The sequence below is a fragment of the Cuculus canorus genome, chromosome 15 (assembly GCF_017976375.1).
Source record: "Cuculus canorus isolate bCucCan1 chromosome 15, bCucCan1.pri, whole genome shotgun sequence".
NCBI classification, from domain to species: domain Eukaryota; kingdom Metazoa; phylum Chordata; class Aves; order Cuculiformes; family Cuculidae; genus Cuculus; species Cuculus canorus.
Window position 1 is genome coordinate 12558613 of NC_071415.1, and position 18655 is coordinate 12577267.

An 18655-nucleotide genomic window follows, 5' to 3' on the forward strand; every position below is an offset into this window, starting at 1 on the left:
GGTTTAGAAACAAGTAACATGTCATTTAGCGATCTGGGCATTGTCTTGATAGCTGAATTGGGCATACAGATTCCCATAAGTGAGGGAGCCTGGGGATGGTAGAGTCTGGTAAAAAGCTTTCCTGTTTCTAGGATTTCGAGGTGTTTCTTGTGAGTTTCTTCCCAAGCAAGGCCAGAGGCAGAAAGTATTCTTCATTGTTCCACCAGACTTACCTGGGCAGCTTGAGCGAGAAGTGTGTGTTGGAACGTGCTGGAAACATTCCCCAGTCTTTAGGATGCAACGTATGTGTCTCAGAGGCGTCTTGGACAAGACAGCATAATCCTGTGGGTCATTTCTTATGGGAAAAAGTGCAGTTAAATGAGATTGAACTGTCAATACTGAATCTCGGGTACCAGTGAGCTCCTAATACTCTGCATCCCGTTATCCATGGGGGACAGTGTGGGGAACTATCTGGAAGAGAAGCAGAAGCTTTGCTTAGAAACAGTCAACTTTCTCTGCCTCATCTACCTGGGAGGAAATGTTAGGGAAGGCAAAAGGGGTTGCAAGGGAGGGCAGGGTTAACCGAGTATTTGACATTCAACACGTGTAGAGTTATGCTTCCCATCTGTATCCTGAGAATGGTCTGGTCTGTGCAGATCATCATGATTTGCTTTTCCTCCCCTTGCTGTTCATGTTTGCCCCTTATTGGTATATGAGGAAGTGACGCCTTTTCTCTTCTGCAGCTGGAGGTGGAGATGAAGGTCCTGAAGTCTCAAGAGTGCACAGCTGAGCCAAGTACCATCATCACCAAGGAAGAGGTTGCCACACTCAGGTAGGCAAAGCCAAGGAAGGCTGCGAAGATTGTACTGTTTTCAGTGGAACTAATGAGAATGGAAATGCCCGAGGCAGTTTCACTGCCTGCTCTGGTTATTGCCATGATGTGACCAGGTACAGGGCCTCACCATGCTACAGTGCGTGTAGACTGCCTGTGGATGTAGGCTGCCTGCTGTGCTGAGAACGGCGTGGTAGCATCAGTCAAAACATGCGTTCCTTGTATTTTTGAAGTAGGATGTTCTTTTCCCAAGAATGCTTTTTACTTTCCTGACAGCTTTTATGGACATGAGAAATCCATGAAGCATTAACAGAAAGCCTCAGCCCCTGACCTTTCCTGCATTTAGATATTTTATAAGCTTTTCTATCTTTTGGGAGGCTGCAGGCTCTTTTCTTTTAATGTTTGGAGTCCTTTGCGCTCGGTTAATTTACAAGACTGGCGTCTACATCGTTCTTCCCCCTGTTGACTTTCTTTCCTGTGGAAACAGCATTTCTGTTTGTTTCTTATTTTGACCAAATCTTGACTGTAAACACAGGATCTGTTGGCATGTGTGTAAAGAGGTTTAGAATACAGCTTTTGTAATACTGATGCATGTGTAGCACTGGAGATAAAAGAGGGATGTTTCCCCTTGTGCATTGCTGCAGATGGCAGAGGGATACCTGTCGTGACTCAGTGAAAGAGGAGTTACAAAACAGCATTTCAGCAGAGGATACATGAGCATTTACAAAAGCTACAGTGAAAGTAGACAACCTTGCCATGTATTTATTAAAGCATTTACAGCTTCCATTCCAAACCAGATGACACAATAAATACTGAGCACAGGAAAGTTCATCTGTTTGTGGATGTTTAGTAAAGTTCCTTTTATTTAAGGTAAGCAAATCAGTTCTTGATGGGCTGAGTTTTTTTATTCTCAGCTGGTGTAAGACTTTGGCTGGAGTTGCATTTCTTAATTCTTTTATATTTTCACTTCCATCACTATAAAGTGTTTGTGCCTCTTAGGACTGAAAGCGAGATTTTGCAGCAAGTGGAATCCTGCAGAATGCAGAAACTACTGGCCTGTACGTTATGACTTTGCTCCTGTGCTTTGCCTCTGGACCATGTTTTAAGGCTTTGAAAGCCTGGTTCTGTAGGCAAGAGAAGGTGTTTGAGAATAACACATGTCCAGCTAAGCTATTCCAATGTGTTTTAGGGCTGTACACTGAATCTTAGACACTCGCTCCTACAGTTCCCGCAAGGTGGTGTAGTAGTTCTGAAGACCCAAGGCATACATCTCTGGTTTTTATTCTATCATATGTTTGTGTTCTGGTAGATGATAGTAGGCTATGGCTTCCCTTTTCCCAGAGAGAAGAACCTGTCTGCTTTTGCATATTGGGGATGTTTGTTAAGAATTGAGCTCATTCAGGTTTTTCCTTTGCTAAGGCGCGCCAGACCCTCTGAAACCTGATGTTTATTCTGCTGCAGAAGTATTCAACACCTCTTCAGCAACGTTAAACCCGTCACTCCTGATTAATAATGTACCTCTCTATCAGGAAAGCCAGCATCCTGTTTGCTGTCTTCTGGGAGCTGAAGGTTTTCAGATTATTTCTGCAGTAGTACTCCTCGGTCTCTCCCTCCCCGGGCTGGTATGGACTGCAGCACCCTTTCATGTAGGAGATGCTCAGTCTTTTTATTTTCACTTCCAAGATTCATTATTTGGTGTTTATCTTCACTGAGCAGCATTTGCCATCTATTAACTGAGCAGCTTCAGGAACAGCGTGTGTAGCTGGATTGCCACATAGTCCAGGACCACTTCATATTGCTGAAGGCTCTTGGCAGTGGGGGTAGAGGTGTCTGGCTTTGCCCTCAGTTAAAACCTATTTCCTAGGTGGGGATAAGTGGAATTCACAAGTTCTGGCTTGTTATGGTCCTGCGGTGTTAGGTTCTGCTCAAAGGTAGCCCTAAAACCCTCTAGATAATTTGTTTTTCTCTCTTTTTTTTTTTGTTTTTAAAGAATTTCTTTCACTACTAATCTCATCTCTCTCCTCCTTTCATGAAATTGTGTCAAAGCCTCCACACAGAGTATGACAGAAACAGGCCTATTCCCAGCAAAGCCGTTGATGGGCTGGAGCTATTCTCCAGTGATGAGTCAAACACCAAAAGCTGCTTCGGCAAAGAGACTGAGCTTCTGCAGTTGTTTCATAGTGATATTTTCTTTTATTCTCTTTCCCATTTCAGTACTGCAAGCTCCTGAGGCTATGGATGTATGGAGACAACAGTCCCAGGATCTAATTCCAGGCTGTTCTTTCTGTCGCTTTTTACTGAACCACTTTTTGTTGTTACGGCTGATTTAAATTCCTGTCCCAGGCCATACTGCTAGTCATTTATCTACAAGCTCTTCCAAAAAGCGTGGATTTGTTTGTTTTTAATCACACTTTTGGCTGCTCAGCTCTAACAGTAAATGACTAAAGAGGTCTCTTTCTGCTGGATCTCCCTTTCCTGGAGAACTGGTAAGCCAGTCCTTGCTCCTTTTTCCTTGCTGTTAGTTTCTGTTGCTGTTTCAGGTTTCTTCTCAGACTTTCACGCACTCCATTCAGTGTTGTAGAATTGACTCCGTTAAGATTTTTTTCTTATGCTTCCAGACTTAAGCAGTCAAAGGATATGGTTGGGCCTTATTTTGTGTTTTCTGGCATTTTCTGTGTATTGGACAAGAAAATGGGCCAACTTCTTTCCTGATAGAACAGGCTCCTTCTCAAAGGAATGCAAGATAAATCACCGTCTTTCTCCAGGCCTTTGGGGTTCAGGAATTATGTACCATGGTCCACACCAGAACATTCCTCATGGCACAGTTGGATGCATCCTTTCTGTAGAGCAGAGGTGGATTAGGTAGTTGTGATTAAAGAGTAGAAGGGATTTGGAAGAAAACAGAGGTTTGTATGGGGAAGGAGTAGGTCTGCTGTGCCTCGCCCTCCTGCTCTGTCCTATTGGGCCTCAACAGGACCGGTTTACTCATTTTTATGCAGCCGCTAGGGAGAAGCAAGGAACGTGAGCTGTGCTGTTACTCCTTCCTTCTACATCTGCTGCCAGAAGTTAATTCTGACAGAAGACGGGGAGGAATGCAAACTTTCAAACTGGAAGGTGAGGAGAGAAATGCCACAGCTTATGAGGGAATTATTTCCATTTCTGTCGTTTATTGTGGTCTTTGAAATCCTGTTAACCTACAGCACGATGCTTCTGCTCTTCTGGGCTGAGCCCAGCCTCTCCAGTTAGCTGCTGTCGTGTGGGAATGTGAAAAATAGAGAAAAACCAGCAGAAGGCAGTGAGGGGAGTCTGCAGAGCAGGAACGGGCTGTGAACCCCCAGGCATTTCCATATACCGTGGTTAGAAGCTAGCTCCTGAAAACAAAAGCAGGAGAAGAATAAAGGAGGAAAAAAAAATTTCGATATTAATCCTTTGAATCTGTATTCACCTCCTGTGAGTGAATGAGAGCTTTTAAAATCCATCTTTTGTCTCATTTTTCTTTAGTATGGAAAGTAAATTTTCAGCGAGAAACTTGAAAGACTTTATCAGTTTTTCCTCCTTCTCTTGAGAACAAAGTGCTCTTTCGTCAGACCTTTTATACCTTTAAATATGAAACTCTCCCCCAGCATCATCGTTTCTGAAGAGACAATAAAAGCCAGCGCTAATGCTGTCATTTCTCACATTTCTTGCTGCTCCCTCTGAAATCATATTTGTTTATATTCTGCAGAGCTTCTGAAAAGAAAAAAGTGGTCCAACTGTTGAGTTCGTGCACTGTGGGGCACAGCAAAGCAGAGAGCATTTAGGCATTAGCACCTTTGAGAGCGAAAGTGATAACTGCAGTATTTCAGAAGCTATAAATAAAAGGAATATGTTTAAAAAGAGCTTCACTAAAGACTTAAGTGGCAACAGCTGAAGGACCTTTTCAGCTGGAACAAATCTGAACTTTTTCTTTCTGCTGTCAAACTTGCAACCCCAGTAAATCCTAAATGTTTTCTGTGGATTTAGTGACTGGCTAGAGTTACAGTAATTCAAAAGAAATTCATGTCCTTGCCAATGCCTATTAGTCACACTTGCTGGAATTCGGTCTGCTCTGCTCCTAACACCATCTCAGTGCCATCTGGATCCCTTAATAGCATCTTCCCAACACATACATTTTCTGCTCCATTCAATAGTTTCCTGTTCGGCAATAGTTTTTCCACATGGCCATGTCCTCTTTGCAGATGGGGCCTCTGTGAGACATGTCCTCATCGGCGGTATCCATGCTGTTCCACAGGCAGTCAGGTAACACATCTGAGAACATAAAAATGAATAAAAGAAAGATAAAGGGGTGATGGCAGGGAGTTGTCGCTCATCAACTCTACTGAAAAGCTCTGAACTGAGAGAGACTTTTGGAAGTGCCTCGATGCTGCTGAAAATCAGATTCCCCCCTTCTTCCTTTCTAAAATAGGAGCAACCACGCCTGTCTCTCAGCCGTCTCTCACCGTCAAAGCATTTTTTAGATAGACTGAGCACACTTGGTGGGATGTCTCCTGATTCTCACAAGTGTCAGCTCAGGAGATCTGAGGCTGCAGGGATTTTTTTTTTTTTCTCATTCTCTCTTCTAATTTGGGACGGTGAAACATGCACTGGAGGCAACATAAAGCATGGTTTTTACAAGTGGGAAAATCCACAAGTCTGAGTAAATGCCAACGAATCTGTACTCTTGCACTAAATTTGGTCTTGGAAACACTGTGGAGATGGCTGGAATTTACCTGATAGCTGTGGAGCCTTCAACTCTGGATTAGGTTGACTGCATCTGATGCAGGAAAAGTCTTCCAGAAATATGAAGAGATCTGGGAGTCTCTGTAGTGCAATCAGTGCTTTCGGCTGTTAACTCAAAAGTTGGTGGTTCAAGCCCACCCAGGGGCAGGTTGGCTCCTTTCTTCTGCTCATGGCAGGGAGGTTGGAACTAGATGATCCTTAAGGTCCCTTCCAACCTAAACCATGCTATGCTGTGATTTTTGCCAGAGTTTACATATATTCATGGTTTCGAACCCCTGTATGGAGAAGTTGGCAGATTTTCCAGAAATAAATCTGAGTGATTTTTCCCTCTATCACCAACCCTGAGAGTACCACCAGTATTTCAGAAAGTGACTGATGTCTCTTCCTTCTTCGGGCTGCAGGGTTGGTTTTTCAAATGTGCATTGGCATTCATTTGGGTCCAAACATTAAGTTGCTAGATGGTCGCGCTGTACCCAGATGTTTCTGTACTCTGCTTTTTGTGGTTCCTGCGTGAATGTGTCTTAGATTGTTCCCTTTACCTGAAGGTAATCTCCCATGTGGAACAAGTTGAAGCATGCAAATCGGTGATAAAATAGCATCACGTATCCTAGGCAGTTGTCCCTGGACAGAGAGAGCACAAGGTGTGTGCAGACTGAAGCTGCCTTTGTGGATGCTGGTGCATCAAAAAGCAGTACAGGGTTGGCCTTGAACCTGAATTTACGTAAATGAACACATTCGAGTGCCAAGCAAGTAAATATTTTTCAATATTTGACTGCCGTATCTTAACCACCAGCTGCAAATGCTTTGCTGTGTTTATATATAGATAGGATTTCCCTTGCCTCTCTCTCTTTGCCATTGGGAAGAGTTCCCCAGGGCTGGAAAGCATAGCTAGAACGGTACAAACTGTTTGCTAATGGTTCCTAATGCTTTCCCACTGCAGCTCCAAGACACTTTAACGGTGTTAAAAATAGGTTAGAAGAGGGCTAAGTAGTGAAAGCTCTAGTCAGTCCTAAAACTCGTCTGGTACAAAGAGGTTACAGCAGCGTTCCCAGTCTTCAGCGCAGAGGAAGCAGCAAGTTCTGTCTCTGAAGGAGAGCGGAGCTGAGGCAGCGGGGAGGGGAGCTCCCCACGCATCGGTGGGAGCGCCACACCGGGTCTGGAAAGGAGGATACCCCGATAGCTGGGGTACTGGGAAGGAGCAGGCACCTGAGGGATGTGCCCATGGGCAGGCTCGTGGAAGAGAGGCTGTGCCTTCAGCCACGCTCGGAGATACTCTCCTGCGTGCTACTGGTTGCAAAATACACAGGTCGGGTGTGTCCGCTGCCTGGCTGCCCTGGGCTTGGGTCTTCACTTTTTCCTTTGCGAGGCACTAAGGGCATGAACAAATCATTAAATCTTAAAATTGCAGGTGAAATAGCACAAAAATATAGTGACTTAAAACCTACCTTTGTTACAGCTCGCTCGTGTCTCAGATCTTTGTGAAGTGTTTTTGGTGACTGCTAAGAATGGTTTTTAAAGGGCACCCAAGAGGCCTGAGCTTAAACCTCCACATGGAGGGAGGTTCTGCAGGCAGATAACAGCAACAACACAGCTTGTTTGGGAGGCTGGATGGGGAGAAATGTGTTCTAAATTAAAATTCAGCATATCAAGTGTAGAGGCAGTACCGATGAGAGTCCTGTGTCGGGCTCTGACCTTTCAGTAGCTGCGCTGTTGTTCCTCAGAGAAAAGCATTGCTGCTCTTGCTCCAAAATCCGTTTAGAAACACGCTGTTAAAAGCATTAATTCCATTTTGAATTTCCATTTTTTTCCAACCTTTTCAGTCTCCTGCTTCTTCAACATCCTCCATCCCCGTTAGCTTTGTGTCCCTTCTGGAAATTACTGATGATCTTCTTTAATGGCCTCGACAATGTTAAAAGCTGCTCCTTGGCACTTTGGAAGCTTTCAAGAGTGAAAAAACATGATACTTTATAATATCTGAAAATTACCAGCAGGGGTCGGGCTTACAAATAATTTAAGCAATTCAAACTGCATATTTATATAAGGAGACATTTCTGTGCTGAAGGTATTGTAGATCAGCCAGCTTCTATGGAGAAGTTTTTCCCAGTGAATAGAAGGGATGACTTCTGCTTTATAGCTGAAATGTCTATTGCATAATTTTGGGATATTGGCAGATGGGTGCATTGTTTACTGTCACGGTGCAAAGATTTTCAGCTTAATTCAGGTCATTTAAGAGTGAGTATTATCAAGCAAGATAATTAATTTTTAAAAAATCTTCTGGAAAAGGATGCTGAGAAAATTGAATGCAGAGATGGATGTTAATATGCATTAGTTGTGCGGTTAATCCCAGGAAGTTAAGATGCAAAAGGTGAGGTTCTTGGAAGCAGCATTAAGGTTTTTGTACTCTGTACTTAAATGGAAGCAAAAATTGTTATATCAAAGGTTTTTAATATCTCCTGCCTAACAAGTTTGATAGAGTTCTCTGAAGGACTCAACAATCATTTGGCTGAGGCTGATCCGGCTGATATATTTGATCTTTCAAAAAAGCTTTGAGCCAAAGGTCACAAAGAAACTTCGCTCTGATGGAATAAGAAAGAAGGTTCTTTGTTGGATTAATGAGAATATAAAAAAATCACAGCGGGTGGGCTGTCCCCACGTACTGCCTGCAGGGATGGCTGGTGGTGGCTGCCCATGGGAATAGGGCAAAGCTACGGGGGTGCTTTGCCAGAAGGCTCTCCTCACTTCTAGTGCCTCGTTTCTAGGATTTCAGGAACCAGTATAATGTCTTTCTGCTTTGTAAAGCTTGATGCATTTTTCTTCTATCAGTTTGCTTATGTAATACGAATGTAAAAGAAAATCAAACCACAAGTGTTGTTTTCACAATACTGAAGGTTTTCCACTAAGTCCTAGAATGTTTTCTTAATGGGGACTTGTCCAACACAAAGAAGAGTTTGTGAGTAGTGAGATGGCAGAATTTGAGATAATGTGAAATTATTCAGCTTATCTGACTGTTCAGAGTTTCAGAAGAATCTTATGATGCTGCTCGAGATGGGAAATGAAGTTGTACATCAATAATTGCAAAACCCCATGCACATAAGAAAAAATGCCTTTACTTTTCCTCCCACAATAGTGGGGTCTACAGGAGCTTTTAGCGCTCAAGAAAGAGATCTTACGTTATAGTGAATAGTTTTCTAAAAGTATCGGGTAAGTGCTCAGTAGTTAAAAAGACAAGTAGAATACTAGGAATTATTAGAAAAGAAGTTGAGAAGGCAGACAAGGTCCTGCACCTGTGTCGGGGCAATTCCAAGCAAAAATACTGGCTGGGCAGAGAATGGATTGAGAGTAGCCTTGAAGGATTTGGGGGTGTTGGTGGATGAGAAGCTCGATGTGAGGCGGCAGTATGTGCTTACAGCCCAGAAAGGCAATTGTGTCCTGGGGTGCAGCAGAAGAAGTGTGACCATCAGGATGAGAGAGGGGATTCTCCCCCTCTCTCATGACGGGGAGAATCATGAGACCTCACCTGGAGTACTGTGTCCAGTTCTGGAGACCTGAGCACAGGAGTGACATGGATCTGTTGGAGTGAGTCCAGAGGTGGCCACAAAGATGCTCAGAGCACTGGAGCACCTCCTCTTTGAGGACAGGCTGAGAGAGTTAGGGTTGTTCAGCCTGGAGAAGAGAAGGATCTGGGAAGACCTTAGAGCAGCTTCCGGTAGCGAAAGAGGAAAGCTGGGGAGGGGCTGTTGATCAGGGAGGGCTGAAAGAGGGGAGATTGAGATGAGGTTTTAGGAAGAAATGTTTTCTTGTGAGGTTGATGAGGCCCTGGCCCAGGTTGCCCAGGGAAGCTGTGGCTGCCCCATCCCTGGAGGTGTTCAAGGCCAGGTTGGATAAGGCTTTGAGCAGCCTGATCCAGTGGGAGGTGTCCCTGCCCATGGCAGGGGGATTGGAACTGTGTGATCTTTAATGTCCCTTTAAACCCAAACCATTTATTCTGTGTTTCTATGAATAAGAAATCAGCTTTTTTATTGCACTGAATATATTTGACTACTGTTTGTAGTTCTAGTTATTCTCATAGCAAAAAATTTTATATGAAAATAGAAGAACAACAAGGAAGGGCAATGAAGATGAGCAGAAATATGGAAAATCCTTGATGTGAGGAAAGAGTAAATTGAGATTCTTCAGGAAATAATAGAGGAGAGCTGTAAAGTGGTATGGAGAGGGAGCATGGTACAATTATTCAGAACTTCTCACAGCAGAACTAACAGGCACTCAGTGAAATAATCACATGTGAAGTATAAAACAAAATGAACTAATTTTTCATACAGCACATAATTAATTGTGGAACTTACTGCCAAGCAGTGTTCTGAAGGCCAAAAGTATAAATCAGATCAAAAAGAGCTTTGATACAGTCGTGGAGATTTTAGCTGTTGGTGTTTATTAAACATGATGGTCTAGACTCAGGCTCTGGTTCAGGAAGGATCTAAGTTGGATTTGCTTTGTAGTCAAGTTGTATATTTTTAATATACATTAAAAAATTACATTTTCATCATGCAAACTTATCTTTGTATGTTTTCACTGCCTCAATAGTGTAGTTTTGTGATACTGAATGCAGGGATAATCCAATACAGCTGCGGATTCCATGGTTTACCTTGTTGTCTGTGATGGGACTCTGCAGGGACACAGTTTCTATTAATTTTCCCTTCTTCTCCAGAATGAAGATTGAGGAGCTGGAAGCTGAACGCAGCAAGCTGGAAGAGGAGAACAGATCCTTGGAAATGAAACTGGAGAAGCTAACACTGCAGGTAGGAAAAGTGGAGGTCCAGAACAGCTGGAGAGCCTGACACGGTCCATTCACCATGGCTGGCGCATCTGGCAGATGCACCAGAATGCTCACAGCAAGTGACTCCACTGCTCTCCATCTGGCCAAGGCATTTTTGTTTGGAAGCCTATACAAACTGCACCAACACACCTGTATCTCTGACCGTGTTATTGGAGTGTTTGATGTCAGATGCAATCACACAAAGACGGTTGTCTTTTTCCTTCTTTTCCTTCCTTTTCTTTGTACAAGGCCTTTGCCTTGAACCTCTTCTTTTCCTTCTTGCACCCTGAAAAAAATGATCCATTTTAAATAACTCTACAACCATAAGTTGCCTTTCTCCCAGTTCATTTGTACCAAAGTGGGAGTGTAGACACGGCTTAACCGCATGGAGACAATACGTAAACTTGAGCTCCATTTCTACTGAAGGCTCCATTGTTGCTATCAGGGATGGAGACAGAGACCACCACTTTTGTGGCCTCATTACGCAGTAGTTTTGCAAGCCAGGAAGTGTCAGTGCTTTTGAGAAGGTGACGTGGCAGCATGTCCAGACCACAGATACGGAGAGGCAGAAGATGTGGATTCAGAATGAAAAGGCGTGTTTCTTTTGCTGCGCTCCTGGGAGTATTTTGCTTTTCCTGAAGTAATGCTGTCCTGTATGGCAGAAGTTCTTCAGCTCTTCACTCCAGATGGATCAGGAAAATGTCATCTCCCTTTAAGGAGGACAGGGACACCTGCAGCAGTGGGATGGACTGTCTGTTCAGCCAGCGCTCATTGTGGGAACGGCTTTGCTGTGCAGGGAAGCTTTTACTATAAAAGCTTGAAGTTACTGCTTCAAGCTTTTATAGTGTTTTGTGTTTGAAAGGTGCTGGAGTAAACAAGAACCTGAGCCTGTTTGTTTAACCAAAGCCCATCCTGCAACAAACAGTGTTATCTCTCACTTCTCTTCTCTCTGATATGCTGAACAATTCAGCATTGAAGCATTTCATTCTCTTAATTTTTCTTCCTTTCTCTCTTTTCCCCCCCATTTTTGTTTAAATTGCTTCATGGTAGACCTGCAGGTTTAAAATTACTGAGATTTCAGACAGACCATTGATTTTATCTTGACACCTATTAGAGGTGAATCAAATCTTTTTTTTATTATTATTACCAATTCCTAGAGACAGGGCAAGTGACAGCTTTGATAAAGCAGGAAGCTAAGAGCTGCTGAGCCATGTTTAGTGAGAAACCTGTCACCCAGCTTTCCTTTAATTGGGTTTCACTCATCCAAAGGAGATGAAAGCTTTGGGCTGGTGTTTGAATGCTTAGGGCTTCAACAAATACAACATCAGCTTTGGCTTCAGAGCCGATTATAACTCACTCGGGTCACATTTGATCTGCCAATGTTGACTCACAATGAGTGCTGGCTTTCCAAGAAGGCCTGACCAGAGGAATTCCCTGTTTTCTTTGTGATATCCCAAGATTCTCTGCTTTGTTTGCTCGTACTGCTCTGGAGATTCCCAAACACCAAGCTTTCAAAATTGCATATTCAAAGAGGAAAGGTCTGAGGTCTTCGGTGCAGTCTTGCTAATTGTCTGCCTTCTGGTCCTTAGTAGAGGAGATCAGCAGCAGCTCCCATTTGGAAAGCTGAGCTTTCACCGTGTAGAAAAGTGATGTGGTGATAGAAACAAGATGGGACCTTCGTACTGTGTTAAAGATAATACAGTAACAGTTGTAGTGCTCACCAAAAAAGGCTTTGAAAATTCATCAGAGGATCCCCGTGACCCATCTCACTAATAGTGCTCGATGTTTGAATGCGGTATTGTGCAGCTCAGGGCTTTGTGAAGGGCATGGAGAGAATAGGAAAGACCTGGAGATAGAGAGAGCCGAAACTATATAGAAGGGATGTGGTAACATGTAGGTGTGGAAAAAGAGAAGGAAGGCGATCATCTGGCTTCACAGGTCTAGGAAAGAGGAATCTGCCTGTCCCCCAAAAGGTGAGTTAGTGAGCTGAATTAAAGCACTCGTGCTCTTACATCTGCTTTGCCAAGGCTGAGGATGTGACTTGAATTCCCTTTTTAACAGGAAGGAGCTCCCCTTCCTTAGCTTCTCGCTTTACTTGTGTCTTTGAGGACTGACTTAACTGCTAAAAGGAGCTTATCCAAAAGAGGAGGAGTAGAGAGCAGAGCATAAATATAAGAATATATAAGCTGAATGTTTAATGTCAGTATTGATCAGCGTGTGCCCACCTCAATGGTCAAGATTTCAGAATTCCTCACATCTTTTTATTTATTGTTATATACCAAAATCCCAAGAAAATTTTGCTAAACAGAAAGAGGATTGAAATTAGAAATGTGGGAAAAGCATGGCATCAAATCAGATAAAAGTGTAAGAGAAAGTAGGGGGCGACATTAAGCAGGGTAGGCTGAGGGCAATTCCTGACAAATCTTTATTTGCAGTTCCTTTTTAAAGTAAGCCCCTTGGCTTTCTAGAATTGTATCTACTAAATACTGTGTATTAAAGTTGTGAATTAGGATAAGACAGGATGTAGAATTAAGGCTTTGACTGCTTTACACTGGACTGAGGTCTGTTGAGTTCACAAAACTGCATGCGATGAATGAAATCTGGGGAGGTACAGCCAATACTTGGTAATAATCATGGTTGGCTGTTTTAATGTGTGAAAAGGAGTAAAGTTACAAAAATGTTTGCCTCTTCTCACATCCTTTTGTATACAAGTATTGGCACTTGACTTTTGCTTATCTCTGCTTTGGCTACTGATACCAGTAGCCCACTTTATGAACTACAGGTCCCTGATGGACTGGCCCAAAGGGCAAGTGAGCACATGGAAAGGTGCTTTTATGGTAGTTGTGTGATTCACGCTTCCTGAGCTCAGTATTAGCCAATAAAGAAACCAAGATACTGATAGCTATCCACAGTAGCGTATGTAACATCTGACATCTCTTCGTCGTCTGTGCTTGTGTGGGTACAGTTTGAATTATGGCCGGAGGCACTTTTCATCTCTACACACCCCTTCTTTCGAAACCCCTTGGCTCTTGACATCTAGCTGCAGTCTGCATTGATTTTCTTTCACTGGTATAAAGACTTTAGCATGGATATTACTCACTGGTCAGGTCTTTACTGCTAATAAAACCCTCAGATTACAAAAACACAAGAAGTATTGGAACTGTAGAGAAATGACACCCTTCTAACGGTGCCTCCCCGTCGCCCTGGACAGTATATTAAGAAAAGCATTTGAACTGTGGCTCAGGAGAAGGATTCAAACGATATATGAAAAGAGCGGGTTTAACCAGACAATTATACCTCCTCTCCCCCCCCTACTCTTCTGATGAGGCAAAAAAGGTTTCCAGGAAAGTATACGTGGTGTTTCTGCTTGGTCTACAGTGGGAGACTTGCTGAGTTTTCAGTGAAAGGTTTGGTTTGTTTAGTTGTCTGAATTGATCTGGGCCATCTTCCTGAGCTGCTGGTGGAAAAGTGTGATGCCAGGACCAAAAGAGACTGATCAAATCAGTGCTTTTTGGATAAAGTGGGAGGAAAGACTTGTGAGGAGTGTTCAATTAGCATTTCTTACTGCTAGGAGGCTTGTGTTTACAGGCAACCGCGCGGATGTGAAGTGTTCCTTATGCAAATACTACTCTCCTGCTTTTCCTGCTCTCCTCTACTCTTTGAGCTGAAGGAGAAGAGATTCTTCAAGTTTGGCTGCTTCAAGGAAGATTGATTAAAATCAGCTGCAGTTTGACTTAATTGGATCCATATGCTTGGAGAGAGAGCAGGACTAGTTAGAAGTCTTGGTAATTCCAGTTCACAGCTGGTTGGTGAGAAAAATGAAACCCCAGTTAGAGTTCAGATGATGGATCTGTACAGATGAAAGGCAAGGAGATGCTTTTTTTACACTGGGATGTGTTTGGGCTTGAAAATCACCTGTAGTCCCATAGCCAAGCTAGCAGCCTAATCCCTTTGAGTGTGGGCATGTGTGTTTATGAGGCTGAGTGGAAGGAGTCTTGCTCCTTTCTGAGTAAAAGGAATCACCTGTGGATACTGGCAGTCAAGGAAACCTGAACAGGGTCATGGAAAGCTGGGAGAGGATCTCAGGGGCTTGGTGAGACCCTACAAGGGTGGTCTGACTTTGTGAAAGGTTCATGGTTTGACACAAACTCTGATCTGATCAACTTTGAGTGTGATGCCCCTGGTCACAGTAGAAACTGGTTGTTTTTAGTGTTTCTGCTGGTCAGTCATACAACAGCAACACTCATAAAAATGCAGTATTATTCGTACATGTTACGGGTTTTTTTTCATTATCTCAAAGAGCTCGGAAAGAGTTGACTTACTACATGGTATGGGGACAGACACCAGAAAGCTTTTCCCAGCCAGAAGCTGGTATTTATGCTAAATTTTGCTGTCAGATTAGAAGGGACTGGACTCTCTATTACAGTGCCCACGAGGAAACTGCCTACGAAAAGCACAGTCCGCAAGGTATTTGAGAGTATATTTTCATGCTGGCATGACTTTATTAATGTGTTTTGAGGTGTTCATTAGTGCATGTGCAGTAGTTCCTTTCTAAGTGTCTAGCTTTGCTATTGTTATCGACCGCTTTACAATTTAAGATATTAATTGGTTTGTTCCAAGCCTTTAAATTGACTATTTTTGCACAAATGAAAGCGTAAACCACTTGTCCACTTTGGTGGCAGTTGTGTTGTAGCTGTAAAGATTTGCAGATTTCTGCAAGCAGAAGTATTGTCATTTTTTAGTAAGAGTAACTGATATAATTGGTTAAATTAGACACAAATAGAGTGGGTGTCTGAAGATTTGTCCTGTTTATTTAATTTAGGTCAATTTGATTGGCCTGCCTAGAGATGCTTTGTGATGGTCGGTCCCACCAGCTCTGTGCAAGGGAGCCCTCGGGAGCATGGGAGGCTGCTGCCTGCTGTATTAAACTCTCCAGAAGTCAAATCTGATGGATGCTCATGGTGCTGAGGCGTCTACAATGCTCTCATATTTCTTTTCCCCCTTCTCTCTGTGGTCTTTGTGGCTGGGCTAGTCTCCTTATCCTAGCACTGTCTTTTGAGGGACTAATAAAACGTCTGGGAGCTGTACCCCAAGAGCAGATTCCTCTGTGTGGTGGAAGGGAACATTTCTCCTCTTTAAGCATTAACAACTCATTTTATAGTTAGGACTTTGGTGGCCAGGCAGTAACTAGTTTATAGCTAAGAGCCCAAGGCAAAGTTGAGGTCATTTAACAGTCTAACTGTTCATTATGTGACCAGTGAAGAATGATGAATTGAATCATTTACACTGTTATAAAACTTAAAGGGTCATCGCCAACCTTTCAGCATTCCCTAATTGACCTCTCGAATGCTCACAACTCTTCTTCCTGGATTATGTCCATGCTGTGCCTTTCCTGTCCTTTTTCCTTCATCTGTGCGTGCCGTGCTGTCCTCATGAGTCTCTGTGTCCTTGTTGAAAACCTCAGGTGGGCAAGTTCAGCCCTTTTTTAAGAAAACCCAAACAATTGGCTTCTTTAAATGGGTTTGGGCAAACCACTTGGCATCTCTTCAGCCAGGTATAGCTTTTGGCAACGTGTAGGAACAAATTTGTGTACTTCAGAAGGATTTAATTACAAGACAGAGTAGCTGACAACTTGCAGCAGGAGATGCAGTAAAAAATAGGTGAACTGAGCAGAGAAGTGCAGATCAGAACTACAGAAGGTCCTATTGTACTGCCCCAGCTCATCCAATCCATTGAGTTTCATGGGAGTGTGTGGGAGTGGATGGGGAACAGAGTGGTTTGTGATCCTTTCCACAGACTCTTGGATTTAATCAGCAATAAACTCATTCTCTACAGGCAAAGATGATCACCTGAATTTCACAGGCTGCAGCACATCTTCACTGACATAAGGAAGTGTGTATCTGCTCAAGTGTGCATTGGCAGAGACCACTCTGGGGGTCACTCTGCAGTTTTGCTCAAAACACCAGTGAAAACCGTGTGATAAATGTCTAATGTTGTCTTGGTTAAGTTTATACCATTTCCATTTTTTGAACCAGTAGCTCAAGTGTAGCACAGACATTTCACTTGGGGATTGTCATTCCCAATTCTTAGTCTCAGTGCAAAGGTATTTTCAGGTATTTGCAGCTACCTTTACATCTTCAGGAGTCTCCTCATGAGCTAAATACCTCCACTGCTCACTGTAAGCCTACAACCTAGACATCATGGGTGTCCATTTATGGCATATCAGGTCTGTGCTGCTTGTGTAGAGCATTGGAGAGTAGGCACGTAGCAACTAGGCTGTGATTGCAGCGGGGATAAGTGAATCTGGTGCTGTGGGTAACAATAGCACTGAACGTAGTGTGGCACTGGCAGTGATGTGCCAGGGTTAGAGAAGCACCGTGGAGTCACTGAGCGTTTACTCTGGTGGTTACCATGAGCGTAAACTCTACCGATACACTTTCATTTCAGTTAGGGCTTGAGCTAGTTAGGTTAAACTGTGACCTGACTGCTGAAGCACTACCCACATGGATGCAAGGGAAAAGAACTTCCCCTATAACGTGCCTATAAGTTGTGTTGAAAGGATTATATGTGTTATTTGGGAGAAAATATCGTGTGCCTTGTGCCATGTGGATAAGGTACTGAAGAAAGTCCTAGAACCGGTGTAAAATGGAAGGAGTGTTGAACGTGCTCCAAGCCTGCAGGACTACGTGCCAGTGAATTAGCTGGGGCTGCGCCAATAGTGGTACATGTTACTTCTGAATATGTTGAAGTTGTTGGAAATAACAGGAATTAGAAACGTTCCGTGGGAGCAGAGAGGAGAGGCATAAACATATCATCAAGTTGTAATGTGTCATTAGGTGGCTCGAGGAGAAGCTGTTTCGTGGCCTCGGTGGCCCTGATAAATGTGATGTGCAAAGGGGATGTTGAATAAAACAAGGATGTGCATAGCACAGACTTGCTAATGTTTGTTAACATCAGAGACCAGGAGTGCAGAGATTCATATTTGTGCAGGGAAATTTTACCAACGTGCCCTTTAAAAAAAATCTTTTTTAAAGGAGTTTGCACATTGAATATTAAACACCTGAAGCTCTATAAAAATTTGACTGCCAGTGCTAAGGCCGTATTGTTTATTTCATGCAGCACCTTTCTCGAAGTTCAGCAGAAACTGATTAACTTTTGCATAATACATTTAACACAAAAATCCATAATATATTCATTAATGTACTTCTGCCACTACACCTGAAAATATCAGCAGTTGTGTGGCATCACACAGCTCATTAGATGAGCAGGAGGGGTGAGCGCTGGATTTCCTGAACAGCTCTGTAGCAGGGAAGGGTCAGTGCGCTAAGTGTCAATACCTGAGCAGCAGCACGGAGAGCTGGGAGTAAGGAGGGAGAGAGCTGAGGCACGGGAATTGTCCCGCTGCAAAAGGTGACTGTTACCAGTACACATGAAGCGCTAACTTTAAGAGGTGGCATCCATGCTAGAGGTGAAAAATCGATGATGTACATAAAATGCAGGTGAGGATGCTGCTACACTGGGGAGGGGGTTGTTCCTAGAGTGGATGTATTCTGCAGAGGGCAAAGACTAAGAAATTAACTTAGAGTCCTGCTGTGGTACAAGAAAACTGGCTTGAAACGAGTCTTGATTTTCTGAACAGGTATTGCAGAATCAATGGTGAAGTTTTAAAAGTTGTGCGGGACTTAGTTGCGTGGCAGAGGGTCAGTAAATCTGGGGCTCTTCTGTGTGTGTGCTAAGATCATGGAAGTAGGGTGACAGAGACACCGCTGTGTCAGTGTTCCTGTATGATAAAAAGAGCAAGGATGTAAGAAAACTAGGAATGTGAACACCTATGCATTCAGACACCCAGTTGTGTTTATGAAATGCCGCACCCAACAACTTCCAGTGCAAGCAGATGAAGTGGTAGCAAATGGTAACTGCAGAAGGCTCCTAGGAAAGAAGAGCTGTTCACCCATTCCCCACAATCATCCTGCAGGTGAAAGCTGAGGCTGAGGAGACAGACACAACCGTTTTAAAAAGAGACTTCGCTTTTAAGCTTCTCTAATCTCATTTATTGCACTGCAAAGTTTCAGGAAACGATAAGAGTGACTGTCCCTTTATAGTTTTCTGCGTTTTCTCTGTAGTCATTTGATGGCACAAATTAGTTCTGAATTGTTTTTTCTTCTTTTTCTGTTATTCTTCTGCTGCTTTGAATTCCACTGCAATGTCACAGAAACAAAACAAGAATGTCGTTCAGACCCGTATAGGGGAGGTGATGCCTGGCAAGGTGTTTA

At 43.3% G+C, this 18655-nt stretch overlaps 1 protein-coding gene across 1 annotated transcript in view; it reads left to right on the top strand.

Annotated features, from left to right (window-relative positions):
- Positions 1–18655, top strand: part of MAD1L1 (mitotic arrest deficient 1 like 1) — a 366287-nt gene that overhangs the window by 194801 nt on the left and 152831 nt on the right. The window contains exons 14-15 of the mRNA XM_054081023.1: positions 723–811; positions 10275–10365. Of these exons, the coding sequence (XP_053936998.1) occupies positions 723–811; positions 10275–10365 (180 nt within the window). The remainder of the gene's footprint in view (positions 1–722; positions 812–10274; positions 10366–18655) is intronic.